Here is a 27,987-nt window from a genome sequence, read left to right on the forward strand (position 1 = left end):
GGGGAGGTGCGGTCGGTGCCGCCGCCGCCGCCCCGTCCGCTCGCTCGCTCCCTCACTTCCCCAGCGGCCCGCGGGGGCGGCCGCCGGCGTTCCCTCGGCGGGGCGGGGGCCGGGAGGAGACCCGCGGGGGGACCATGAGCCGGGAGCCGCGTCCCGCCGCGCCGCCGGGAGAGGAGCTGGAGGCGCTCGGGTGAGCGGCGGTCGGGACAGCGGGGGTGCCAACCCCGGGTGGGGGGCTGAGGGGCGCGGGGAGGTCCCTGTGCGAAATAGCCGGGCTGCCCGACGGGAGCTGACAGGGCCGGAGCTGCTAGGTCTTGATGGTTCTTTGGTAATGAAACGAGGTGTAAGATTAACTGGGGTTTGTTCTAACGAGGCCACTGAAGGGGCTCTGTGAGCCCGGGAGGGGGTGCAGCCCAGCGACTCACCCCTGGGGTGTGTTTGAGAGGCCGGCAGGCTCCTGCGCACAGACGGTGCTGCAGATGAGTGGGAGAAATAAATTCTCGCCAGAAAGGGCTGTCGGGCATTGGAACAGGCTGCCCAGGGCACCGGTGGAGTCACCATCCCCGGAGGGGTTTAAAAGGCGTTTAGACGAGGTTCTCAGGGACATGGTTTAGTGCTGGAGCTCGGCTGGGTTGTGGTTGGACTCAATGATCTTGAGGGTCTCTTCCAACTAAACTGACTCTGTGACTATGAAATTAGAGCTTGGGCAGGCGTTTCAAATGTAGCGGACAGTTAGAGGCAGAGGGCTACAGCTTTCCCCCAGAGAAGCTCTGCCATGTTGAAACCTCCTCAGCTGCGTGGCCCGGGTTGTGCCACGTTGTTTACCTGCCTCTCAAGGGATCACCAAACCCAGAGCTTGTCCTCTGAGCCGCCCGGCTGCAGAGCTGCACTGTGCCCTTGGCCATCTCCCCACCGAGATCTCCCACATCCCAGCTGTGATGAGGGTATCGCCCTCACTCAAAAGCAAAACCCAAGGAGCGAAAGAAGGAAGGCCGACGGTTACAACAGACCTTGTTCCCCGTCCAGTGTGACTCGTGCATTGCCTGCCAGTTAGTTTTGGTTTTTACAGGAGGAAGGTTTGGGTTGCGTTCTCACCAGCAGCATTGCTGTGGGTGAGGAGAAACATGGGCTGGAGGAGCAGCAGAGGTGGCGCTGGGAGGCCAGGGAGGGAAGGGTTGGTGGCAGCCAAGTGAAGAGTAAGAAAGGACAAAGAAGATACTGAAAAAGCAAAACGTCTCTGATGTAATTTCTGCATTCAAAAAGAATAAATACAAAATTAAATGTTTATTGGTTCCTGAGTACTTACAGATAAGGACCAAACCATGGGGGGGGTGTCATTAGTTCACTTAGTGAAGAAATTGGAGTGTAACAAAGAGACTTGGAATTAGTATCTGCGCACCGCTGATATTTTCCCGTATTTAGAAGAACCTGTTATTTAAGTGTCTGTTTCTGAAGCATCTAACAAATATGAAATAGAAGTAATTTTGCAATGGTACCCAGTGGCCATTATATACTTTTCTTTTACATCTGTAAGATAACACTCATCCTAAAAAAGTATCTACAGGGGGGAAAAAAAAGGAAAAAAAAAAAAGAGTTGCAGCTTCTGTAAGAAGCATGATTCCCAATTGCCAGACTTTTATTCATTTAGACTATAGAGCCTGAGTTGATTTATGCCAGTAACCTGTGCTTATGAACAGCCTCCCTGGTTGGCAAGAAGTTCAACCTCAGAGATGATCTCGTAGGACTGCAGCTTGACGTGGTGCCTGGTGTGGTACCAATATGAATGAGAAGGCTACAAACATGCATTTTTAAAGCTGTAGCTTCTTTATTTTAATTACACTTGAATTGAAAACCCAGACTTTTCACCCTGCCACAAAATACTAAGCATCTCCATCAGTTGAGTTAAACGCACTAAAGAAGAATAAGCAATGCAAAGCACAGATTCCCTTCAGATCATTAAACAAACAAATTTTTTTGGCTAATACTAAAGCCACTTTTTTTTTTTCTAAATAGAAGAAGTCCTCACACACCAAACATTCTGGTAGCAGAGTCTAAGAGATCTCTTAATGCGAATACTTCCTTGGCTGTGACAAGTCAGCGTGTCACTCTCCTGACCATAACATTAAATTCTTAGCCACTGCAATGTGGTGTGGTTTTTGTTTTTTTTTTTATTTTTTTACCCTAAACTTAGTCCTTGGTGCTATCACAGTGCTGGGTTCCCCTTACACCTGACACAGTATCTAGCACAACTGAGACCAATTCTGGTGAGGAATTTATGTCACTGCCATACTAAAGACCAACAGACAAGGATCGTTCAAATGAGGAGCAGCTTTGACATTGACATTCCTTTGGAGAGGAATCTGAAACAGGTTTAGAGCTTCTGCTTTACTGTTCAAAAATTAAAATAGCTAAAGGTTTGAAGAAGTGTAAAATGGGAAGGGCTTCTTTACTTCTAAGAGAAAGGAGAGTGGGTACCAGGATATCCTTGTAGTTGACTCAGAAAACTGGCCATCAAAATGGAAAATTGACAGCAATGTAGATGGGTGTAGAGCGTAAAAAACTGTTTAACTCCCTGCTAGGTTTGGAGGACCTGGTATTTGCTGGGCTGTTCTAGATTAATACTTCTATAATTAGACTGAGACTATCAGAGCTGGAGGAAGGGAGAAGAGGGAAAAAAGTCAATAGATACAAACTGCACATTTATTTTACCCCTGCTCTAGAGATATCCCATGTGTCACAGGAAAAAAAAAAAAAAAAATCAAGAAATGAAATTTAAGAATCCCACTTGTCATTGGGATTACACAGTCACTGAAAGATCTAGACATATCTACAGCTGTTTCTCAGATTGGATTGTTTTTCTCCAGAGCCTCAGTATTTGTAAGGATGAACTTTTTGACCTTTCACATCACAACAAAAGAAATCAAGAGTGATGGGTTTGGCATTGCTTAAAAAAAAACTCCAACGAAACACAGAAAACAAACCAAAAACAAACCAAACAAAAACCAAACCAAACAAACAACAAAAACCTGACCCAAGCAAACCAAAAACCAAACTAAACCACACAACAACAAAAACTCCAAACTGTTTTGTTCAGTCTGAAGAGGCTTATATTTATTTGGAGAGTTTGGGTGGTCAATCAAGAGTTCAAAGTGGAAGTTCAGATTCTCTCAGCTTCCTTGTCAATGTGTTTATAGGTGGAACTAATGCCTAGCAAAAAGCTAGATCAGAATCAGAACACGTTGTTAAAAGCACGTTACCTCATTCATTAACTTCTTCCCTAAATCTACCAAAATACTTAAAAACGGAGCACTGAAGTTTCTCAAAAGAGACACAAGCATCTTAGCCTAAAGGAAAAGGACACTGTGAATCATCTTTGAGGGTCTCCCTGGCTATTTCTGAGGCCAATTATTTTTCCAGTCGCATTTATTGCTGTTGCTGCTCTAAGGACACCCTGCCCACCGCGGCGTGAACTCCTGTGGCCGATCACGTATAACCTGAGTTTGGGGAATTCCACACTGCAATTCACTCTGTTTGCACAAGAGACGAGAATGCGGAATATCCCGTCATACGAGTGGTTACGGGCTGGTCTGGTAACACGGCTTCTGTCCCAACACTGGTGATGCTGTTTGTCTTTTAGAGGTGAGAGCAATGGGGCAAAAGGAAACAAGTTTTTGTAACCTTCTCCCTTTTGCAGTCAGAGTGTTTTTTGTCATCCCTTGCAGCACAGCTTTTACCTTCCTCCAGCTCCAGGTTTGACAATACGGTGACAGATGGTATTTGGTAAGACTGAATGATAACACATTATGCTTAGTTTTAGTAAGAGAGGAGAAATTAGACCTTAGGCCTAGACCAGATGATGATAAAATTGGAGAACTGAGGAACTCATGTGACTGGGACAGGGCAAACTGTCGTAAGAATTTATTTCTTTCATCTATATTTCTCATGTAAACAAGGGCAAAATTACAACAGCTAGAAAGCAGGCAAAAGAAACGGGTAAAAATCAGAACAAAGACAGTTGAGAGAAGACAGCTGAGTGAGAAAATGGAAGCGAAAAGCAGAAGCTGAACTAGTGAAAGCCTACAGTTAGAAGACATGAACTTTAAGACTGGATATACCGATGTTACTTCCTCATAGTTCTATTTTTAAATTATTTTTCCTGTGAAATGACACCCTTGTATTCCAACAAAGTACTTTGCATAGGTGTGTGCTTAAGCGTTTCAGTGTGACACATTGAACGGATGTCTGATAAACACCAGTTTTGGTTGCATGCCACCTTTAGCTTCTATCTTGGCATTCTCACCCTTTTGTTGGTTCTCTCGACCTCTGTCAAGTTGTGTGCCATTAAAAATGTTGCCAAAACTTCATTTTTACTAATGAAAGAGAGCCCTTCGTGACTTTCAGATGATAGGTAACACTTCCAGGGTTTGATATTAGGAAAAATGTCAAAATAAAATTAAAAACAAACAAACCACCCACCCACCAGAAACCTTGAGAGATCTGATCCGAGATCCAGCATGCTGAGAATAGAGAACGAGTGAGGCTATTTTGTAGAGTCGGTTTTGAAATAAAGCACATGAAAATCATTGTGTCCAGCCAAACAAAATAAGTCAGTGCTTTGTTGGTCACTCCAAACAGTGCAGTGTACTTCTCCTTCAAATTAAGAAGGGGAATACATCTTTGAGGCTCAGTGTTATTCAGAGCAGTTATTTACCCTGGGTGGTTTTCTTATGGTGGTAGATGTTGGCAGGTTTTGCATCTTTTTTAATATTAAAGAAATACCTTCTACCACAATTAGTTTAATTTTCTTACACTTTGAAACTGTATAACACTCAACATTCATCCTTGGGTTAACCATAGATGAGTGTTTGTGTTCCTTGTGCATTCTGATACTTTTAAAAAGTTAATCCACCTGATGCCAGCTGCGGGTCTATTCACCAGCTCCTATTTACATAGGCAGAAACGTTTCGCAAAATATCCGTATGGTTTCTTTGTCAACAGCATTATCAGAAACAACAGTTGCCATACCTGTCTCATCTGCAGGGGACATGGAAATGAAGCTTCATTAACATTTTTCTTTGAAACATCTTGGGTTGTTAAAGAACAAATGAACACTCTAAAAAGCAGGAAAAATAGCATGGTCCTTCCACAACACGCACCGACAACACGAACACGCTTACGAGCATGGGACAGAGATCTAATGTAATTTAGGACAAAGTTAAAGTGACAAGAATGGATGACAATTATAAACTCTGAAACTGAGATTGCTAGCCAAATCAGCTATAAGGAACTCCCAAAAAGGGGAGCATGCAGGATTTTTTTATGGGAGAAATGAAATAATAAGAAAAACCTCCCAGAAGTGTGTATGTGTTCAAGACAGGAGGGTGTGCAAGGCCAAGGGCACCCAGCAGAAGCGGCTCTGAAGCAGGGAAGGACTCTCCTCTTTCTCCTTGTGTTTCTTCAGAGAAATCTGAATCAGGAGCCCCAGGCAATTTCTACACTACTGGTGATTTTCAGTCTGGCGACTGTCAAAGTACAGGGCATACTTCTGAATTTTTTTTTGTAATGAATACAAGACTCTGTGAGTTGGGTCAAAGAAAGTTGACTTTTGGAAGGACCTTCAGAAAGATATGCAAGATACGCACCGTGGTTCAAAATGAAAGAGTTAAGACAATTCAGCTTTTTGAAGGACTTGCTAGGGCCTTCAAACAGATGGGTGTTTGTAACGCCTTTTGATTTTATTAATTTCTTGTTTTAAGAAGGCAAGATACATACAGTATGATGTTTTCTATCAACAGTTTCCTCCACCTCCACGCAGAAGATAACCAAAGCTAAAGGTGCCGGCCCTTTACAGCATCGCGCTGAATGAGCCATGTCTCCCACCTTGATTTGCCTGCAAAATTCAAAGAACTGCCTAAAAGATTTTTTCTAAACAAGATAAATAGAGATAACCCCTCTGGCAAATACTTAAATTCAACTGAAGCGTATGGAATAGCGTTCTAGTCGGTTTCTTTTTAGTCCTGTTTACTTCTATTTGTGCCATCAGGCAGGCTTGATTGGGAGAGCAGACTGTTTGCGTATTTATTTACCTTCCTGGTAGTCTGTGTGCAAATGCTATATTTTCCAAGACATTTTAAAATTACCTGTGTTCATGCAATTGGAACAAAGTTTGAGGGACCATTTTCGCAGTGGAATACCCAAGTAACCTGTTACTGATTGAACCATCTGTGACAGTCAGGAGGAGAATTAAATAGCTATATATAACACAGTGACTTTGGCACCAAGATCTGTATTATTGTCTCACATCCACTTCTACTTTTAAGGCTGAGCAAGAGGAACACGGTAAAATTTGAGGCATTTTTGTCCAAGACAACATATTTAGGCAAGAAGAATGGTACAGCCTCGCCAGCAAAGATTTAAAACTGCACTTTAAAATGTTATTCTCCCAATTAAGTGGGTGTGATTTTTCTTTTTGTACAGTGGTAAAATTTTTTACACATAAAATGCCAGTGACTGATAAGAGTAGATTTAAACACAATGCTTTTTAATTGACTTCTATTTTAAAATCTCAATAAAAGGCTTTTTGGAAATAAGGTAACAGCACACTCAACTGCAACCTCAAACTACACACGCCTCCTTTATGAAAAGGACCACTTACAGATTTTCTCCATGTATTTTTCTTTTGCATGGAAGCGAGAGGTACAGTGTTATGAAATTCCACCCAAAACACGGCGTTGTCTTCTCTGGCCAAGCGCGTGTGCCGATACGATCCTCATCGCATCAGGACACATCTGACCTTTGGCTGTTACTTATTTGGGCAGTTAATCCCAAAGCGGATTTTGGCTGACAGGTGTTTCAGAGGATGACACTTTGATCTTTAAATATTCATTATTTTATTCTACTGTGTAGATGGTCCCTGGAGCACGTCCTAGAGCCAAAGCAGCAACACCCTGCCCGTATTGAGTTTCACGTGGGGCTTGTCTTCCATAGGGTTAACAGCCTGGAGTCTTATAAAGCAATTTATCAGCCAGCTGGCCTTTCAGATAGGCAGCCGTCTAAATCCAGAGTTAAAACTTTGTGGGAGATGCCAAGTTTAGTGGCAACTTGCAATGAACAGATAAGGAGAAAGAGTGTACAATTGCACCTCCTTGCAGTTTGGAGATTGTCACGATACAAAGGGCAGAAAGAGCTGCGGTCACACTTCTGCTTTCGGTCAAACAGCGTCTCCTCCTCCTTCTGCACCAGAGCTTCTGGTGCATGTATATAATTATCCTTAATATCTGCACTGTTTTCCATATTAAAAAAAATAAGCGAAGTTAGTTTTAACTGAAGTTAAATGAAGCAGGTGTATAGAAGTTCCCCTGCATTGTTCAGACCACGTATAGCCGACTGGGAACAATGGCAAGATTTCCTAAATTTTCACTTCAAATTCTGTCAGTTAAACTTCCTCTATTCCTTCTTGCAAAGAGATTATTCCGCAAATGAAATTTTTAAGCCTAGGCAAATGCGTTTAACTGCAGGTCTTAGCAGCGCACATGAACTGAGTTCAGGAAATACAGAGTTTGGGAGGAGTTTGCCCCAAAAGAGGAAACGTAGCAAAGCGTGCAGATGTGTCAGGAAGTACAGATTCTGAAAATAGGCAAAAGATCCTGCATACCCCCCCAAATTGCTTTCACCTTGTCAGCAGAGACCTGGGTAAATTGTTGCTTCTGCGAGGAGAATTTGCAGCGTTTTTTTTTTTTAGATTCAGCAAAATGTCAGCTGTTTGCACACAACTTTGTAGTTAAAAAAATAATAATAAATTTCTGAGCTTGTCGAAAGGAGGCTGCTGAAAGGGGTAGGGTTCTGCGCAACCTGCATCTGCCTGGGAGAAGGATAGCAACTCAAAATCGTAGCAGCGTTATCCGCAGTCCGCCCTCTTTCTCTAACTTGGCTGCATAAAGCAGCAGAAACCGCTGGTCAAGAGCTGAGCTAACGATGCTTTAACACCTTGTGTCTTCCCAGGTGGTATCATGATAACCTCACTCGACATGCAGCAGAAGCTCTGCTGCTTTCCAATGGGCAGGATGGAAGCTATCTCTTGAGGAAGAGTAATGAAAGAGAAGATTTGTACTCCCTCTCTGTCAGGTATGGTGCGGACAGAAGTGAGCTTAGCTAATGCCACGTAGCTAGCCGGTTTAAAATCTCAACTTACTCCCATGTTAGTTTGTATCGTGCATCGAGATGACCTGCAGATTTCTTCCTAGCGCTTGAACTATTTTAAGACATATTCCTAACAGTGTAACACAGCTGAATGATTTTTTTGTCAGAAGGAGGAAAAAAAAAAGGATTTGGAAATTGCTCCCATTTTTGCAAACTGAGTTAATCTTATTGGCAAAAACCATAATTCAGTGGGTCTCCTGTAGATGTTCAGTCTGCATGGTAAAAACCTGTACATCAGTTACAGGAGTTTAAGAAACAGCTGATGGGAATAGAGAAGTTTTATGATGAGTGTTGTAGTAAATATACCAGTTAATAGGCACAAACTTCACCAGTTTCTGGATCACTCTATAGGAACTGTCAGAGGGACAATACAATGTTTTCAGTGTTTTCCTGGATTATTTTACTCCTCAGTTCCGAGCTAAGACTCAGTTTTAACCAGTAACGCACAACTAGTTCAGACAACATTTCCTCAGATATCAGGCCCGTGAAGTCATCAGAATTACAGCAATTTGCATCTGATCAGGATGCAGATATTTCAGAGCACAGGTAGCCTATAGGCATGGGTATTCACCAGTCGATCACATTCAAGGAATCTCCCAAGCAGCCACAATATTTTAGAGAGGCCATACGAAAGGTGCTTGCATTAGACACACAAGGTAGTTGCTGCACGTCAGCTGAATTGAGGTAACCAGCCCTAAATAAATTTTTAGCCTTCGGTGACTGTATGAGATATTAAGCCCCTTCAATGAAAGTTAAAGCTAGTGCCTTTAAGCTCATTTCTGCCTCGGTGCCTCTGAACAATTAGTGATCACAGCTCAGCTGAATCCCGGTAACTTCTTAAGCTAAAGTCAATATAATGGTGGTAGTTACTCAATACCTTAATAGATGGTAACACAGCATATGCCCTTGAAATTGTGACTTTCTGCAAGTCTTGGGAAAGAGAGTAGTAGTGTTTATAAGTATTCTATTAAAAAAATAGTTATTCAAAATGAATCTTTGTTTTTCTAGTTAATATTTTTTGACTGTAAAACGTACCTGAACATTATTTGGCCTAATCTACCTCTGTCAATTAAAAAAAAAAACCTGTCTTGAAGCTAGTTGTGAAGGGCACTCGGGAAACAATCTACTGTAGTAAAATAAAATATAAAGAGCTGTTCTCTTAATAGGAAACAAAAGCTAAAGTGTTAGTTAATGAGAATAAATTTGCTGCTTTAACAAATTCTAGCCTTAGAAGACCTGGCAAAGTCTGCTACAGGCCAATTCCAATCTTTCATTTGGCTCCCCATGTAGGAACAAGAGTCACTTACTGCATTACCATGTGAACTGAATGTCCCAAACTGGAGTTTGATATTTTATTCTGTTACAGAACTTTTTGGTGGAACCGCTCCCTTGAAATACTGAATTAGGTTTTAAAATGTTCTAATAATTTGCCACTGTTCTCTTTTAACTCTTAAGTTTTCCTTTCCATTTTTTGACTAATACTGAAACTTCATTTTGGAATAAGTAATTCAGTTTTGTTCTGATACATTTTTGTATAAAGCCTAATTTTAGCAATTCTAGCTGTCATTTTCTTTCCTGAAATTCTATAGCTTTACTTTCTGCCTCACAAGGAACTTCAGTCATTACTGTAGGGGTTTTTTTTTAAGGAAACGATGCTCAGAGACATCCCTTGAGGTTTTTATTGACAGCTGTAAGAGGCAGCAGCAGAGAGATCACACATTGCCTGAAATCCCCTCCCCAGCTACATTAGCCAACTTTAAAAAGGAACTGGGAAATGGAGTAGAAGTTGCTGTCATTGCAACATGGTATTTCCTGTGAAATTAAATGAAGAGATGAAAACCCTGCAGCGGAGTCGCAGTGGCTATTTTACACCTGGCTTACACATGTGAGAGGTCGATGGAGGCATGTCCTACTATACAATATCATAAGTACTACATGACGTATACTTGAGTACTGTTCAAGTAGTTGTTCAAATACGTGTTTGAAGTTATAATCTCTTGTGGAAGTGACAGTAATCACAGAATCATTTTGGTTGGAAGAGACCCTCAGGATCGTCGAGTCCAACCACAACCCAACCGAGCTCCAGCACTAAACCATGTCCCTGAGAACCTCGTCTAAACGCCTTTTAAACCCCTCCAGGGATGGTGACGCCACCACTGCCCTGGGCAGCCTGTTCCAATGCCCGACAGCCCTTTCCGGGAAGAATTTTTCCCTAATATCCAATCTAAACCTCCCCTGGAATGAAAAAGACACTATAAATCCCTTTCTTCACTATATTTTCAGTATATTTGCTACATACATTTTCCCCGAGACAAGGTTTTCTCTGGACTGTTTTGGGTACTAGTAAGAAGTAACGTTTTAACAGGGGAGGTACTTGCACTTCACCGACTTCTGAAGCCCAAATAATTCCCCGTCCGGGAAGCAAGTCCTTGCACACTTCTCTAAATACCATCAGCTCTCACAAACGGGTGCTGTTACTTCCCTGACAGAAAAAGGACCCTGGGTCGTGTTTGACAGTGCCCACCACAGAGGAACCATTCGCCTGAGTACAGAGACAAGCAGACAATTTCTAAAGCCTTAGGTATCTAAACTTAGGTTATTAAATCTGTTTGCGTGCAAAAAGGAGGCAGCCTATTTTTGAAAGAGAAACAGAAGATGTTTTTAATGAGATCGGGATGTTACTTGAAAAGACACATACAGAGTAATACGGGTACACTATCAAGACTAAAGGCTAGTAAGCGAAGGGATATCGAAGGGATATCATCCAGCTTAGACAGAAGGCGGCAAGCCTCATTTGTAAGTCTTTCTACTGGTAGCCACAAGAGTTAATTTAAATTGACCTTTCTAGGCTTTCATGATCTCATATCCGTAAAGCAACAATTAGATTTTTCTTAATAAACCCAAGTCTCAGATGTGTTGAGTATTGGTGAGGGACAGTAATAGCAGCAGCATTTCTGCTAGGACAGTGATTTTCAGCCTGTGATCTGGGCCAGATCTGCCATAGTGGGAGCTGCTATTGAAGGACTGTAAATGCCAAATGCCTTGACAAATTTTCCTTTTTTGTTTTAGGGGGAAAGATTCTGTGAAACACTTCCACATTGAACACATAGGAACCTCATTCAAATTTGGATTTAATGAATTTTCTAGCTTGAAGGAATTAGTCATGCATTTTGCAAATCAGCCTTTAATTGGAAGTGAAACAGGTAAGGAGAGCCGTATGTTTGTATGAACACATTTGTAGTTGTGCTTCACACAGGTCTAAGTAAAAGGATCTTCCCACGTGTTATCACATAGATCCACCGCTGAAGCGTTCATCTTCAGAAATTCACGTTTGTGTTAACCTCAAGTATCTAAGATGTTCCTCTTCAAAAACGCTTTCAAGTATTCTGAAGACTAACTACATGTAAGCTTACTGGGTTTTTGCTAATCGGGGCATGAGCTCCTTTTGATTTCTCAGGGTGAGAGAAGGAAGCATTTCAAAATACACATGTACTGGGAGGAGCGGAACCTTCCCAACAAGGGCAAAACCAAAGCAGGGCGTTCAGTGAGGAAATACACATTCAGCTATGAAGCTGAAATCCCCCAATGAGAATAAATGGAAAAGAGGCTTGAAATTGTTTAGCTCCACTGTTCTTCATCCAAGGAAGAAGTTTACAGTGGTGGAGGATGTTCCCTGTATTACCTCTCCCTTTCTGTCTACAGTAGATCAACCTACTGGTACCATCTGCCATCACAGGGATTTGTCTTGTTTTTAGGAAAAAGAAAAGCACAGGCTTCTTCAGCAGTCAATGTGCTACCTGAAGTAAGAGTCAAAAGATTAAACTTGATTCGTACAAACGTGTTGAACACTACCAGACTGGAATCCACAGAGAAGCAGAAGTATATAATTATGACAACGCCGGTTTCAGGTTTAGCTTCAAATGTTAAGAGTTGAAGACGTGTCAACACAAGTTAGTGCCAAAAACTTCAGTATCCTGTGTAGAGAGTATATGCAAATAACTCATAGAGCAGTAGTAATTATATATGCAAATGACCAGTTAAATAATAGCTGGCACATGTGATAACTGTAATATGTCACACACTAAATACGCACCAGTGCTCTTGTAACACAAGCATTAAATTCAAGGTTTGCTTTGCAATTCTTTTCCCCCTCGAGAAAAATGCAGTGGCACACTCAGTATGGCACTTGTACCTTTCAAATAATTCTCTTTTTAAGCTGCTTCTAAGAGTGTTTCAAACACGGAGTTCCTACGTTCATCTTCTGTGCAGTAAGCTATTTTTCCTGTGAAATCAGACAAGCACCCACAGGCCTAACGCTGTGAAGATTACGGTTGACATATAGAACTCGTATTTCCCCATTCCTTCACTGCATGTGTTGCAGACATTAGTACTCAAGGCATTGGTGTTATGTGACCTCTGTGGACAGGATCAACACTGCTGAATGATGGGCTCACTTGTCGCCTTGAAGCTCCCTAATCAGATTCTGCTGGCTCTGTGAAACCTCTTTAAGTTGGATGCGGTACAGAATAAGAAAAGCCATTTGAACATCACATCAAGAAGCCTCCCACCCTCCCTTACCATGGATAGCAGTAGAGAGGAAGACACAGCGCTCAGGCAGCATTCCTTCAGACACAGGTGCCAAAGGTCTCCTGGGTAGTACTTGATTTATATAAAAAGGGGGTAGGGGGCTCGTCAGAGCCCACTCTAAGCCAAGCATTGGCGTGGCGGAACGACTGGCCCAACACAGGGTCACGCAGCAGGTTGGCAGAAGAGCCGGCAGGAGTCTGATTTCTTGGGCCACGTTTCCCCTCGGTGGAAAGCAGCGAGCGACCTTTGGCTCGGGCTTTAGTCAAGAGTAGCTGGACCAGTTTTCCTTGTAGCTTGTTGTAGTTACAAATAGTTTTTGATAGAAACACCGCAAGATCAGGAATGAGGGAGTAAAGCAAGATAGCATGACAGCGTTTTTCATCTCCTCCTTGCTTATGGACAGGATTTTATAAGACATAGACCCACAAGACAGAATATGTAACGCTTTCCACTATCTTCCATTTAAGTTCTGTCTCGCTGCAGCCAGTTTTGTGTCTGAAGAGACACACCAGACTTTGATCAGCACTTGAACACACAGCAAACTGGTCTATGGGGCACAGCAGCTCTTTCTTACTGGGACAGCTGCAGGTTTGTGCTTCAAGCCCAACAAACCTTGTCTCACTACAGCTTCATTTGACACTCCAAGTGGCTACATGAACTTGCATCTATTTTCCTGCAGAGTAATATGCACACTGCCTTCTGCACTACAGATAATTAAAAGGAAATTGTGGCTACTGTGTTCTGCGAGATATAACAGTTTATTGAACAGGCAAGCTGAAACCAGTCAGTAACAAGGTTAAAGCCATACACTATCGTATTTCTATATTTCTATCTTTTTTCAAAGTGACAAGGTCAACATGTCATTTTTACATGTTTGCTTTGTCCGTTTTTACCTAAATTATTTTTAAAATGTATAAAAACTTCAAGTCATTACCCAGACCAAAAAAGCCAAAGTCACTTGAGGCTGACATTTCCAGCAATGGGACTACTTTTCATTCTTCCTTAAAAATAGATAGCACACACAAATGTGCAAGAATAATATTGCTACAGCGCAGCTTTTACTAGTTCTTTTTTTACAGCTATTAAATGATTCTGTACAAGTATCTTTTGTGGAGAAAACACATTGAGATCTTTCTAGAAAACAAATATTGTACAAAATGTTGAACTAGTCCTCCTAGTTCTGCAACAGGACTTAATCCGTGGTGTACAGATGATGCTACTCTGATTCTATGCAACAGCTTAAGAGTAGTTTCTGTAGACTGGTAATGAGAGTGTTCTCAGTTTCATTTTACAGGATAAAGCATTTTTTTCTGCAAGGCCAGAGCAAATTAAACTAATTTTGACTTTTCGCCTACTGCCAGTTGAATATATCGCATTTGCATACACCCCCAGTGCCTGCAAACAGATTTCAGTTGGGTACTTCAAATACAATTTTTCCACTTCCCTTTGTTCCCCTCGCCATTACAAAATATACTTTAAAGTTTATTTCGCTTTTAAATTACTCAATCAGCCCTAGGTTTCACATCCAAGTTCTGACCAATTCTATCATCCCTTCTCTTTTAAGAGCTGACAATATCAGCATAAAATGCAAATGGAGCCGCATCGTGGTGTGACTTTATTTTTAAAGAGTGACATCAGATGCTGTAGCAATTACTGTTTTAAGAAGGTTCTTCGCAATTGTGAATAGTGTAATAGATTCACTATTGAGAATGCAGCTTTTTGCAGAGAACATGCAATAAATGACTTTTTTGGAGAAGAAGGAATGGCTATAATCAAAACGTTACTAACTGAAAAGAGCTACGGTAAAACAGTTAAAGGCGGTAGCAATGTGTGCTTACTGTTGGGAAGCCTGTATCCGAAGCTCTGACAGATTAAGTGATTTACACAGCAAACAGTGGGTTGTTGGTTTGCATTTCAGCTGTAACTGTGAAACCTGTGGTTAAATTTGTTCTGCATTACCCAGTTACTCCCGACTGGAAAGCAGGTTCGAGCAGGACAAGACACTTGCCTTCAAGTGTTGTCTGATGGTCCTGTTCTGTTGTTGTCTTGGTTTTTCACCACTTACCATGCATTGCAGAAGGGGTTTAATTAGGTACTGCTTAGAAATAGTGAAAAGGGTTTTCAGCCTTGTTTTCAGAGATGTAAGAACAAATTGACCCCCATTGTACAGGGATAAGGGAATTAGGCAAGGTACAAGTGCCCAAGCCATTGAGGACACCAAGCAACACAGAGCCAAGGAAGTGAGACTGGGCAAATTAATCCAACAATGTAGTTTGTGTGGTGGATTTTTGTAGAAAATACCCTTCACAGAGTGTAACCTATTAATATCATGTGTTAGAAATATTTGTCTAGTTTTATCAGGATGGCAGAGTCATTTATAGCATCTGATTGTTTTCTGGGATGGATGTAGCCCAAGTCCTGCACCCTTCCAAGGAAAACCCCTTACAGGGAATGTCATAGATCTTGAGGAGTTCATTACCTTTTCCTAGAATTGAAAAGGTACAAGAGCTAAAGTTAATCCTTCTACAAACAGGCAGACACTGCCAGTTATTTTCTAAGACTGTCTTGCCAGACGACTTAACTCTGCTCTTTTGCTCCCCAGGAACCTTAATTGTATTGAAGCATCCCTACCCACGGAAAGTGGAAGAACCTTCCATTTACGAGTCCGTCCGAGTTCACACGGCAATGCAGACGGGAAGGACAGAAAGCGATCTTGTTCCAAACGCTCCCTCCGTAAGTTGTGTTCTGGTGTGGGAGGTGCTTCTCCAGGCCCAAGTTTAGTGCGATTATTGGAGTGAGATATGGAATAACACCAGTAATGCATCCCTTTATGGGTTCGTAAACACACGAAGTGTTGCACAGTAAGCCCTTGTTTTGCCAAGCATCCTTTACAGCCAGTGGGAAATCTCTTTCTCCCCCCCCACAGATGAGGGATACACTAAATAGCAAAAAATCAAAGCTACGCAATTTACCACACTTTGTCTCACTCAGCGAACATGAGGATTAGTTGACAGGAAACGGATAGTAGTCTTGACAGACAAACTCATTACTTATTAGGGGTTTTTTGTAGTCTTTTTGGTTTGGTAAAGTTATTGTGCCCAGCTAGCAAAATACAGCCTCCTTCCTAACTGGAAGGAAAGAAGGAAAGTGCATCTGAATTTCTAAGTCAGTTAAAAAATGATCTTTTGGAGAAAAAAAAAAAAAAAATATATAAAATATATAAAGATGTGCAAGACAGGCAGAGACACATTTGGCAAATGAAACTCCAACTGAAGCGTGGTACAACCAAGTTAATGACAATACCTATATCCCAATAGGTACATTACTCAAAAGGGTTTTTTGGCATTTCCACATTTGGATTTTATTACTTTAGACTCACTTTAAAGCGGGGAGATGGCATTGCTGTATTCTGACACAGACTTACACCCACAACAGAGCAAAATGACAGAGAAGACCCTCCGGCCTTTCAGCCCTAGTAATTCTGAGCACAGCGAAAAGCTGTGTCATGTTAAAAGCTACACCGTGCTGGTGTGAGAAACAAGAGAACATCTTCATATTCATTTGAGCCACCTGCTCTGACATCTGTGACTCACTCGGACAGTAATCAGAGACTTTAAATCCCCAGTAATTCATATCTAAGCGAGGCAGGTGGTTTGTCAGAACAGAGAGGAAAGTTTTTAATGACATACTCTATTTTTAGAGAAAAAGAGGAAGAGTTACATTAATACGGGTTAATGAAGTTGATAGCAGAACTGCTGCTATGTCTCTCACAGCCAGCCCTTCATGGCCAAGTTCCACTTTAATTTCCAAAGGAACCCGACTTCCGCATGCAAACAATAAAAAGGCAATAGTTTATCAAGAGCAAGTAGCAATTAACTTGGCAAGAATTTGGTTTTCAGAGGTCAGCAGTCTCACAATGAAGTCTCTACCCAGAGCTTCAGCGAGTATCTGAGAAGTCATAAGGTCGCAGTATCACTTACGGGGCAGAGACACAGTTAAAAAGCAATTTCTCAAGATGCAGGCCAGAAGCTTGCTGAGGGAGGCATGGTCTAAGAGACTGCCTTCGGTGGTGGACCCATCCACGGAGTGACAACAAGGCACATGGCCATGGGAAGGTTCCCCCAGAACAGGCTGCTCTTCCATCGTAGGGGTGCGGGCAAAGAGGGGGATGTGGGAAACAGAAGCAGAACTCGGTCTCTAACCCGCATCCCTTGTTACTTCACAGCTTGGTACAAAAGAAGGATATTTGATAAAACAAGGCAAAATAGTCAAGGTAAGGAAACTCTTACTCCTGCCGCTTTTCCGTCACCCACAGAAGCCACAGACAATGCAGAGCTGAAATAGCTCCACCTGCATTCCCCTGCAGAGGGGAACAGCTTGTGTTTTGGGCAACAACACAGCACAACTGTAAACCAGAGCAAGTCAACAGCTTTAAAGGTTTTTCTTTCCTCAGAGACATTACACTAAATTCTCACAAGAATTACCATCTGTTCTTCCTCTTTCAGAATTGGAAGACGAGGTGGTTTACACTGCATAGGAATGAACTTAAGTATTTCAAAGACCAGACAGTAAGTAGCAAACACCAGTTCTACTCTGAAAACCTCTACAGAGGCAGCTGCAGCCTCCTCATCTCTCTGGCTTCTTGCACCCATGTCACAGCTTCCCAAGCTGAAGCTTCCCACTCTGTCAGAGGGGTTGTACCTTTCCAATAAAGTCAGAGTTTTGCTGATGACTTCAACAAGAGAAAGTTTTACAGTTGGAAAACTTTTACTGTACTCTGTCAGTCTCACCTGCTTGATAGAGTCGTTGTCTACAGTGTGTTTTGGGTTGCTTTGTTCCATGGATTTTTAAGCTACCAGCACAACACAGCTTTTAGCAGTACCTTTGACACGCAACCTAACAGACAGCAGTGCTACTAAAACATTTCTGCAAATACTAGTAGTATATTTTGCATTCTTTGATTTCATCCTTTTATTTCAAGCGATCACACAGCATACATAGAAAACCATTCATTTAAAAACAGCTGCCATCCTGGCACTCCATCATAGCTTAACCTTCTGCATTGGGGGAAAACATCGTGTCCTTGCAGTTGCTGTTCCATTTCTGTCTGAAACTGAGTAAAAATAAATACCTCTAGAGTTGCAGTACCTCCAGTTCAGGTTCCTTTATAAACACAGCCAAACTGTGCCAAGCCCTCTGCCAAGCCCTATTTCAAGTCTCTAACACATTTTAATACAACAACATACACAACTGCCCTCTCTCACCAAACATCATCATTTTTAAACAGTTATCTATTTACAGGATCTTCCATCAGTTTTCATTTCATTTCAAGCCAACTTGCATTAAGTTTCTGGGATAACATTTCAAAGGGCAGCCATCAAAACGTTTGAGCAGCATTTGTGACTTACCAGGCAAGAAGGTGTCTTCGTCGGGAACTCAGCCTCCTCCTCTGGTGTTTCCTGGCACTCCAGTTCTTGCTGTGGGGTTGCAGAAACCAGCAGATGAGCAACGTGCTGGCCCTGGGATGGCGTTTGTCAGTACACCCCAGCACAAGTGGCTTTCCTCTGGTGTCGTGTATAGCTCACAGCCACCACACCAGAGAAAAACATTGGAAGCATTTGGTGTTTTCTCACCTCTCCTAAACACCTGATGAAGGACCACGGGAACAGCTGAGGGTGTTTGGGCAGAGAACAAGCTGTTCTGCTTCAGCTGCCTCCTCTGAGGTGCTCAAGAGTGCAAGGCTGAGAGGAGCAAATCAAAGAAAGACTCTCACACGCCAGGGAAAAATAAAAATTTTAAGGGAGAGGTGTTGTAGTCAAATACAGTCTACATCCCTGCACCTGAGCACTCTTGGACCTTTCCCAAGAGTCAGATGAACACGCACCGCTCATACAGCCAGGCTCATCACTCCACAAGCACTGCTTCAGCTCCACTTCTGCATTCGCCCCTACCCAGCTTCATCCTTTTAAAGCACTTAGGAATTAATTAAATCTCCAACAGCTGGCTAGGCCTCATAAGACCTATAACCATCCCCTGGTCTCCTCAACATGATATCAGATTTGCTGCTGTGTCAGTTACATTTGAATGTATTGATCAAACCCTCAACAGTCTGCATCTAGCTCCAACTTTCCTGCAGTAAAGACCTCCTCTGTTGTTTGTCCAGATCTGAACCGACTGTCCTATTTTGTTGGGGTTTTTTTCTATTTAACTCAGTTCATCTCATGTCAGCACCAATGTTATGTTTGCTAGTGTGGATTTATGTCGTTAACAGCTATTGTGCCTATCTATGCCTGGGAAAACCTAGTGTGCCTCTAAATGTCTGGAAGCATTGAACTGAACCAGCCTTATCTTCTATTTTCATTTTTGTTCCCATTTTAAAACCATTTTATTTCCAAGGCCACAGAACCGATTCGAGCACTTGACTTAACTGAATGCTCAGCCGTGCAATTCGACTATTCCCAGGAAAGAGTCAATTGTTTCTGGTGAGTTGCTGAGCTTTTTCCACCTCGCTGGAAAGGTCAGAATAGCCAGGGAAGTTTGCAGTGTAATGACTGGACGCTTCTGAAAGCTGCCTTGCGACCCTGATCTTCCTCTAACTCACAAGTCTGTTTCTGTCAACCAACCTCTGTCATTTCTGCGTGGCTTTGCCAAATTACTGCTGGCAAAAGAGTTTTTTCTTGGCAGGGAAGGTGTAGTCCTATGTGTAGTGGGCATTTCTTTTCCTAATTCTGTAAGCATGTATAATCATCCCCTAGACCTGTGGAACTTAGGTACGGTCCAGTTCCCAGTTAAAACACGGCTACGGGTCACACAGTAACCGCTTCTGTGCCCAAACGTGGGTCTTTTGTCTGTATGGGCCTGGGGCAGCACATCCCTGAGCTGTGGGTGACTGTAAACCATTCTTGCCTGTAAACCTGGTGACTGAACAAGAGCGCAGCCTCCCTGCCCTGTCCAAACAACGGTTGGTGCAGGCCAGCTGGGTTCAGCTTTAGGAAGAGCTACTTTTTTTTTTCTAGCAATATAATAAATAGTTTTAATTGTTTACTTACAGTTTAGTGTTCCCGCTAAGGACATACTACCTGTGTGCGAAAACTGGAATAGAGGCTGATGAGTGGATTAAAATATTGCGATGGAAACTGGTAAGTGATGGGCACCCGCGGTGCTGCCATCATCAGCCCCCCAATACTGCAGCTCCCGAGCGCTACAGCCCTCCCTGTCTGCAAGAAGGGAAGACTTGTTCTGGCTTCCAGGCCATCTAGACTGGCACATGTAGGTTCTGCTTAATGTATATACCTGCAAACGCACTTCAGCATTTTTGGGATGCGCTTCTAGCATATATTCATCAGGAAGAAGAAATGGCTTCCATCTTTAAGGATGTCATTGTGTAGATGGTAAACAAGGTGGAGCATCAGCACAGACCACATGTGTCAGGTCACGGAGGAAACAATGAGAAGGCAATGTAAAGGCTTGAAAGCATTACTTCCTTAAAAATACCGGTATTTGGGTCGGTCGTACTTGCCCACATCCACATGCCTGCAGCCAAACAGTAACGGATTGTCTTTCTGTTCTAGGCACAAATACGGAAGCAAGTGGAGCAGCGTAACTCCGCCGTCAGTTCCTAGCTGTGCCTCCAGCGCCTCTGCTCCCTTGGCAGGCGTTGCCTCTTTGCCAAGGGGAGGGCATCGCTTACAAGAGGACGGTTTCAAATGTCCCCAGTATTCAGGGTGGGAACATGCGTGCACAGATACTGCACATGGACACTTGCTTCCAGCTCTGCACACGAAGGATTCGTACAGCTGAGCGCTCTCAGGCTCTTGAGTCACATGTGGAGACGGTTGCAAAATCAGCGTTGGTTTGATACGTGTGGTCTATGTCTGCAGTGCACTCGATTCAAACAGCTGCTAACTCATCACAGAAGTAGTCACTGTTTAAAACTTCTGTGGTTATTCAGAGCACTCTCAATAACTTACTGCAGGCTCCATCACAACTAACCATTAGCAGCATATTCTGTAACCTTCACCCTGTTGTTTAAAACCAGTCCTTTCTGGAAACATTAAATATTTCTTTTGTACTACCTGTTTAGGCTCCAAACCCGAAGAAAAAATGACAGCAGCAATTACATCTTTGTAAACAGTATCTATGTTACAATCCAGAGAGTATTTCAAGGCCCTTTTCAAGGTGATGGATAAGTAACATTCTGGTCAAATACGGTTTTTACAGTTCAGAATTATACTGCAGCGATGGCTACAAATGAACAGTTGTTTCAAACAGCATCTATAGGTAACGGCGAGAGGCATCACGTGAGCATGGCTGCTTCCCAGCACACATATGGCAGAGCTGCCACGGGACTCCAAGGGAGGGTGACAGGGCTCTGCAGAAGCCTTGGCCTGTGGTAGCCACCAGCGTTGTTCACAGCTTTACAAGTTGGGCCCCTTACAGTCCCCCTTGAAAATGGGCTGAATTTTGTACTTTTTTGTCATGCAGAGAACTCAAAATGAGGTTTTGTCCAGAACTATGTCCTAGAATTAAGCGCTGCTTGCTTTATATTAAACGAGTAACAGAAAAGCACCACGTAAAGATATGGATTTAAAAGAATACACCGTCTACGTAACCTGATGTAAATTTCCATCTATATTTTGGAAGACTCGTATGCACCTAACAGCACTGCGGCTGGCTACAGAACTGAGAATCAGAATCCCAGTACTTTGGTGCTGCAGTCAAGACAGATGTTACATTTTGGAAGCAAAGTTTGACACACCGGAGGGTGCCAAGACCAGCCCGGCCTGACCTCAAGGCTGACCCAGCTGCAAGAGCCCCTGTCTCCCTGCGTAATGGTCCAGTTTCTGCTGAAAGGTCATGTGCAAACCTCTCCCGCTGTGCAAATGCTGTGGCACAGGGCTTGGTACTGCTCACCCAGCAGGGCAGTGTCCAGTAGATGCCTTTTCAGAAGGCTGAAGAGGAGAAAGGGTAAAACATACTGGAAGAAAAAAAAAAAAAAAGAAAAAAAAAAAAAAAAAGGAAAAATCCAGACCTGAACATAAGAATAGCATTTTATTTCAACTTCAAAATATTTGTAAATATTTTTTATACAGACTGTTTTCTGAATAAAATGTCATTATAAAACTACCTAACATGTTCCATATTCCCGTTAAAGCTTCGTCTTCCTTTCTCCTTTAAAGAAGTGGTTTAACAAACTGGCATCTCATTTAATTAAAAAGCTTTAATGAGTTTGTGCGAGAGAGAGGCAGCATACAGGGAAGAGAGAGACTATATTCTCCAACGGCATCACTCTTCTATGAAACTGGCTTGGAAATGGAGCTTGAAGTGTAACCACAAAAGCAGCCTTCCCTTTTTCACAAGAACAGGCCATGCTACAAAATATTAGAAGAAAGTTCAGCACATGGTGTCAGGAACTGAAGCCAGCAAAAGAAAATGTGTTTGGCTGGTCTAGGAAGCAGAGTCAGACCGAGAAGTTGAACAGAGGCCGACAGCAAGAGCAGGCCTTAGCTGGAACATGAACACATTTTACCAGAAATACACACAGGGGCTCCTTGGGGCTCAGTTTCCAGCTGCTTCTGTAGTGACCAGCAACAAAATTCAAGCCAGGAGCTTATTTAAAGGAATACGGGTTGACTGACAAATTTTAATCTCTGAGAGAGCTTTTGAGCCAAGAATTCCCAGTCCTTATTTTCAGCACCACCTTTTCCCCTCATCCTGCCCGATGCTGAAGGTGAGTGAGGTGTAAGCAAGGTGGGGCGATGCCCCCTTTCCCAGCCTGAGGCAGAAACCTGCCAAGAGCTCTTCCTTCCACCAGCAGTGCTTGGTTTTAGCGCTGGATGTCTACACTGGAGTCATCACGAGGGGAATGTGGAAAGGAACTAGGAGGGGCAGGCAAGGAACAGCGGATCGCAGTCAGCACTAACTCTGCATCAACACGGGACTCCGTATCTGTATCACCCAACCGAGAGACACACTGGTTAGCTTTCAGCCTGTGAGCTCCTGGATTTTGTACATTTACAAACATTAAGAGGCCTGTTCTTGCCACAGAAAAGCTGAAGTGCTGTAGAGTATTATGGTGCAACAGAAGACTAGACCAGGCTCTGTCATTTAAAAATACTGTATTTATTTATATTTCTTTACTTATGAAAACCTAATGGTAAATGAGCTGAGAGTGTCACCAGTGATGAACCCACACAAAGACTATGAGACATGACATCTTCACAACCATATTACACAAAAACCCCATGAAGAAGTGAGACATTTATTGGGTGCTTTTATCTGGGCCTCAGGAAAACCCCTAAAGCAACAGCTTTCATAGAAATAGTTTTCTTCTTAATGGAAGCAGGATGCAGTGAGCATCCAGAGTAGTAGCGTTCCCTTGCCAAAGTATCACCCACGTAAGAAAGCCAAGATATTTATTGATTGTACCAACACATCACTGCTTGTAAACTTGCTCTCACAATACTCCTTCAACCACAACTTTCAGAATACCATACAACCTGCTTTCTGACATGTAGTGGTAGCTGGCCTGAGGATAAAGCCCACGCGTGCCTGGTTCCCTGTAAAGCAAGAGATCTATAGGTTGCTCGTTTGAGCCATCAGCATCACGCACATCTGGCTCAGCAGGCTGAGCTAAACTCCATGGGAGCTATTCCGGTGCTCTCTCCAGTACTGCACAATACAAGAAACATGGCATAAAGTAACATCCACCTACAACACACTAGTAGATCATTTCTGATTCAGTACTATGTACAATTTACTCTTACTTAGTATACTAAGGAGCTGTGGTATTTCTTATGAGATGTGTTATTCGACTGAGGATTATTGAATCTTTCTGTCCACTGGGCTGCAGAGGGATGCTGCACTCCGGCTAGACCATCGGGTTAAGAAACTTCAACAACCTGCCTCAGTTCTTCAAACAGGGGTGTGAGCTCCTTCTCCAAACTCACAATCAGCCCTGGAAAGAGAGAAGAGACAGAACATCCCAGCAAATGACATGACCGAGAAGCCTCTCTCCAAACCACACCGCTCCCTCCCCTTCAGAGTCACAGGCAGTGCTCTCCAAAACACATCATCTTCCACTGGAGCTTCTCACCCTCCATGGGAGGAGCGGCTGAGGGAGCTGGGGCTGTTCAGCCTGGAGAACAGGAGCTGAGGGGAGAGCTTGTCGCTGTCTGCAACTGCCTGAAAGGAGGTGGGAGAAGAGACCAACACCCTCCATGCTCCAAAGTAGCAAGTGATGGGACAAGAGGAAATGGCCTCAAGTTGTACCAGGGAAGGTTTAGATTTGATATTAGGAAAAAATTCTTCCTGGAAAGGGTTGTCAGGCATTGGAACAGGCTGCCCAGGGCAGTGGTGGAGCCACCATCCCTGGAGGGGTTTAAAAGGTGTTTAGATGAGGTTCTTAGGGACATGGTTTAGTGCTGGAGCTTGGTTAGGTTATGGTTGGACTCAATGATCCTGAGGGTCTCTTCCAACCAAAATGATTCTATGAATGGTGGGCAGCACCCTGACAGAGGGTGCCTGCAGCCCCCAGCACCAACACGGGCACAGCCCTGTAACGCAGCTCTCCTCCACGCTGCTGCTTGCTTCCACTATCGCTCCGCTGCTTCCTGCAGCTGCTGAGGCCCATACAGCTGTGCGAGAATCAAATCCCTTTTGCTCCAACTCTCATTAGCCAATGCCCTCAATGAGCAAGCCCAGGTGCCCTGGTGAAGGATTTCCCCACCCCACAGAACTGAGAAGAAGCTGCACATGTTACTGCAGAACATAACTTGGAACTGACAGAAAGAGACCAAACATCTGGTTTGTACAGTACAATAACTGCTGGTGCAGTGAACACTCTCACACAGCAAAGGGTAAGGTTAAACACAGGAGGAATATATTTCTAACAGAACAACTTCAGCGAGTCACCTAAAAATCTATGCATTTTCACTCACACTTTCCCTTCTCCCCTTCACAATACACTGACAAAATCCATAGCAGGAGCAAAGTTAATATTCCTTGACGTAAATTTCGGCAATTTATTTTCAATTATTTAAACACTCAGGCATTAAAATACGGCAATATTTAAAATACACATAAACACATACCGGTATTGGCGTTGCTGCTGGCAATGAAGCTTACTACCAAAGGTAAGCGATTGAACTGCACCACCTGCAAGGAGAGAGAACAGTGTTCGGCCAGCAGCTAACACACATTGGATGTCAGAGCTCCGGCACACAAATTCTTTCTGAAACAAGCAGCCTCCTCAGCTTAAAGAGCAAGCAGGAGGAAAAGCCACAGAGCTGACTTTCCTGTGTTATCTATTTCACAAAATTCACAGTTAAAAACACCAACAGAACTCACACCACAGCACAGGGAGCTGCATGTGGAAAGCCTGGCATTTCCCTCCATCCCATGTTCTGCAGCATCATTCATCTGAAATCTAACTCAGCTGCAAACACTCCAGAACACCCTGTGGAGACCACGCTCCCCACAGGTAATGAGAGGGCAGGCAGGTTTTGTTGTTTTAAAATGCTATTCTGTGTACAGCAGTACCTCTTCTTCCATTAACAGGAAACGGGAACCTAGAGCACAAGAGTAAGCTGCTAACACCAAGAGAAGCAAAGCAATGTACTCAATGTGTGTCAACTAACTCATTCGCCCATTTGTTTGCCAAACAAAGCTAGATACTGTGGACTAAACAGTTGGCCAGTTTACTGCAGTCATAATAAAAACATCAAGACCCCTAGAACTTGATAAGGAGAAGAAACTTAGTAGATGACGGATTTCAGGAGACAAATAACCAGTTTGTAAAAAATGTGAGTGGTATTTCAAAGCTTTCTTACCTCAAAGTCATACTAGCAGCAAGAGGAGCTATCAAGTAGGCTGCATATGCTTACTTAACTTTAGATGTCACTAATTATAAATGATATTGTTTGTAAGAGAACATAAACCCTTTGTAACAGATCCTGAAGGCCATATGAGCAGTACCTGCTACAAATTCCTGATTACTGCCCGTTCAGAAAAAAATTCACCCTTTTCGACCACTAAATCTTTGTTTCGAGAAATGTAAGAGAAGCTTAACAAATGGTGCAAAAGCTGAGCTTGGCCATGTAAGCAGTGTAAGAAATAAAACATAAATACTTCAATAGCAGCAAAGTGGAAATCCAGCAGAGTTTAAGCCACCTCTCCCTTGCTCAGGAACAGCTCAGGCCACATGGAAGTTACTCACCTGGTACGTATTGTAATAGCAGATGATACTTTTGTTTTTAGAAAGTCCTAGTTTACTGCCCTGATCTGTGGCAAGGGCAAAGGTGGACAGAAAGCCAGGTCGCAGTGCATGTTCTGGAGCATTATCATTGGCAACTAGAATAAAACAAGAAAGTATTTTTACATGATATGTCTGGCTGTATCACAGCTCCTTATCCGGCTCAGTGCTGGTGTTAGGGAACCGTAACACACCTTACACACTTCTGCAACAAGTACAGGACAATCTTCATGAACTATAAATCACTTAATATTCTGTACATGACTAGTGCTCATTATACCAGCGTTCTCCCTAGCACATGTAAGAAACAGGCTTTTCCTTTATGATATTCAGCCTGTGCTGAAGGCATTTTAGTTCTGTGTCCCTTGCTCTTCACAGCAACTCCAGCTTTTGAAGTCATTGCTGCCACCGAGTCCCCTGAATGAAAACAGGTGAGGATGTGCAAGTTCTGCTAGGTGTTTCAATACTTTGGGACATTAAAAAAAACCTCCAGGACTTGAACCAGTAGTCTTCAGTACTCTTAAACTGGTTTACCTACAACATTAAAATATCTTAAAGACCACAAAGATACAAATTACAGTACCAAAAAGGAAAAAAAAAAAAAGTGTAAAAATTGGATGCAATTGCTTCCGAGTACAGACAAGCCAAATCAACAAAACACCAATAAGCTGTCTCTAGGACTTTGTATCAGGCTGTGAGTGACTTGAAGATGCAAGTGCGTTACACCAGTCCAACACTATCCACCAAGGAAAACTTCTGCCACCTGCAAGTATTGAGGACACTGCATATACACAAACAAAAGGATAAATTCAAAGAGGTACACAGCCACCTATTGAACTTAAAATAGAAATCTAATTTAACCCCTCAACTTCTGACATTCAGGTGTCGGGCGTAACCAGGAAGATTCCGTTGCACTTTTCCACCCTCTGCTGTTCAATCAGGATTTCGGTCGCAGGGCACAGTGAGAAGTTGAAGTTACCTTTGATAACAGGGACGCCGTCTCTATCTGAGACCACAATAGCATGAAGACCTTCAACACTGCGAAAAAAATTGAGAGACCGTTTAAAAACCAGAATAACTTGTAGAAAAGGTTATTTTTATTTCCCCGAACAAAAAAAAAAAAAAAATAAGGTGGGGGGGGAATATGGAAAAATTCAATGCCTTCACTGAATTAATGTTTTACTGAAATGGACTTGCGCTGTGTGGTACGGGTGGTTTCTTGGAGCAGCAGAGAAAGAAATATAAAATAAGACTACAGCAAAACGCACGGAACTTTCCACTTTCCGACTGACGCAACTGATCAGTTTCTCAAGGAAGAGCCTTTGCGCGTTGTTCTCGCCCAACGAGCGCCGGGCGGTGGCTGCTGAGGGGGCGGCCAGGCCGGGGCGGCGTTCCCCTCACTCCTCACCGCGGCGCTTCAGCTCTTCCCAAAGGAGCCCCTGCCGGGCTGGGCTGCCTTCATCCCCAGCTTGTTTAGTCAGCAAAAAGAGCCGCCCCCGCCCGGTAACGAGCCCGCCGAGCCGGGCAGGCCCCGCCGCCCCGCGCCACTGACCTCGGCAGCTTCTTGTACAGAAACCTCTTCAGGTCCTGCGGGCAGAGACGGGCGGCTCGTTACGCGCTCCCACCAGCGCCCCTTCCCGCCCACCCCCCGCCGCCCCGGCCTCCCCACGGGCCCCCGCCCGCCGCCCCAGCGCCCCGCGGAGCCGCACTTACGTCGGCCATGGCTGCGGCCCTGCCGGCGCTGCCGCCGCCTCCGCGGGCCTGCGAGACGAGAGGGCGCCCGGTCAGCGGCCCCTCCACGGAGGGGAACGGCGTGGGGGGGGGCGCCTCCCCCCCGCCCAGCCGCAATGGTACAGGCCACCCCCACCCGCCCCGGGAACGGAGAACGGTTGGGGCGAGACCACCGTCGTACCTGAGGGGGGGTTCGGGGGGGAGTCGCTGCCCAGAGC

At 43.6% G+C, this 27,987-nt stretch overlaps 2 protein-coding genes across 3 annotated transcripts; one reads left to right on the top strand and one right to left on the bottom strand.

Annotated features, from left to right (window-relative positions):
- On the top strand, window positions 1–23,293 carry DAPP1 (dual adaptor of phosphotyrosine and 3-phosphoinositides 1). Of its 2 annotated transcripts, XM_065633303.1 has the most exons (9): window positions 1–190; window positions 8,002–8,124; window positions 11,269–11,402; window positions 15,389–15,519; window positions 17,012–17,059; window positions 17,292–17,354; window positions 19,183–19,268; window positions 19,838–19,925; window positions 20,358–23,293. In XM_065633303.1, the coding sequence occupies exons 1-9, from the start codon at window positions 135–137 to the stop codon at window positions 20,406–20,408; spliced, it is 780 nt and encodes a 259-aa protein (XP_065489375.1). In that variant the 5' UTR covers window positions 1–134; the 3' UTR covers window positions 20,409–23,293. The 2 variants fall into 2 exon arrangements, with proteins under 2 accessions (XP_065489375.1, XP_065489376.1); XM_065633304.1 differs by lacking the exon at window positions 17,012–17,059.
- LAMTOR3 (late endosomal/lysosomal adaptor, MAPK and MTOR activator 3) lies at window positions 22,888–27,984 on the bottom strand. The gene is made up of 7 exons (XM_065633305.1): window positions 27,951–27,984; window positions 27,752–27,799; window positions 27,591–27,625; window positions 27,018–27,076; window positions 26,003–26,136; window positions 24,879–24,942; window positions 22,888–23,743 (listed from the first exon to the last, which is right to left on the bottom strand). The coding sequence occupies exons 2-7, from the start codon at window positions 27,758–27,760 to the stop codon at window positions 23,670–23,672; spliced, it is 375 nt and encodes a 124-aa protein (XP_065489377.1). The 5' UTR covers window positions 27,761–27,799; window positions 27,951–27,984; the 3' UTR covers window positions 22,888–23,669.
- Between the last annotated feature and the right edge of the window lie 3 nt (window positions 27,985–27,987).

Source organism: Caloenas nicobarica, chromosome 4 (genome assembly GCF_036013445.1).
Source record: "Caloenas nicobarica isolate bCalNic1 chromosome 4, bCalNic1.hap1, whole genome shotgun sequence".
In the NCBI taxonomy this organism is placed as follows: domain Eukaryota; kingdom Metazoa; phylum Chordata; class Aves; order Columbiformes; family Columbidae; genus Caloenas; species Caloenas nicobarica.

Coding starts and splice junctions, on each gene's coding strand:
- DAPP1 (XM_065633303.1), top strand. CDS start 135: ATGAGCCGGGAGCCGCGTCCCGCCGCGCCGCCGGGAGAGGAGCTGGAG. Junction 17,355..19,182: donor AGTATTTCAAAGACCAGACA/GTAAGTAGCAAA, acceptor TTTATTTCCAAG/GCCACAGAACCGATTCGAGC. Junction 19,926..20,357: donor AAATATTGCGATGGAAACTG/GTAAGTGATGGG, acceptor TTTCTGTTCTAG/GCACAAATACGGAAGCAAGT.
- LAMTOR3 (XM_065633305.1), bottom strand. Junction 26,137..27,017: donor CGGCGTCCCTGTTATCAAAG/GTAACTTCAACT, acceptor GTTTTATTCTAG/TTGCCAATGATAATGCTCCA. Junction 23,744..24,878: donor CAGCAGCAACGCCAATACCG/GTATGTGTTTAT, acceptor CTCTCTTTCCAG/GGCTGATTGTGAGTTTGGAG.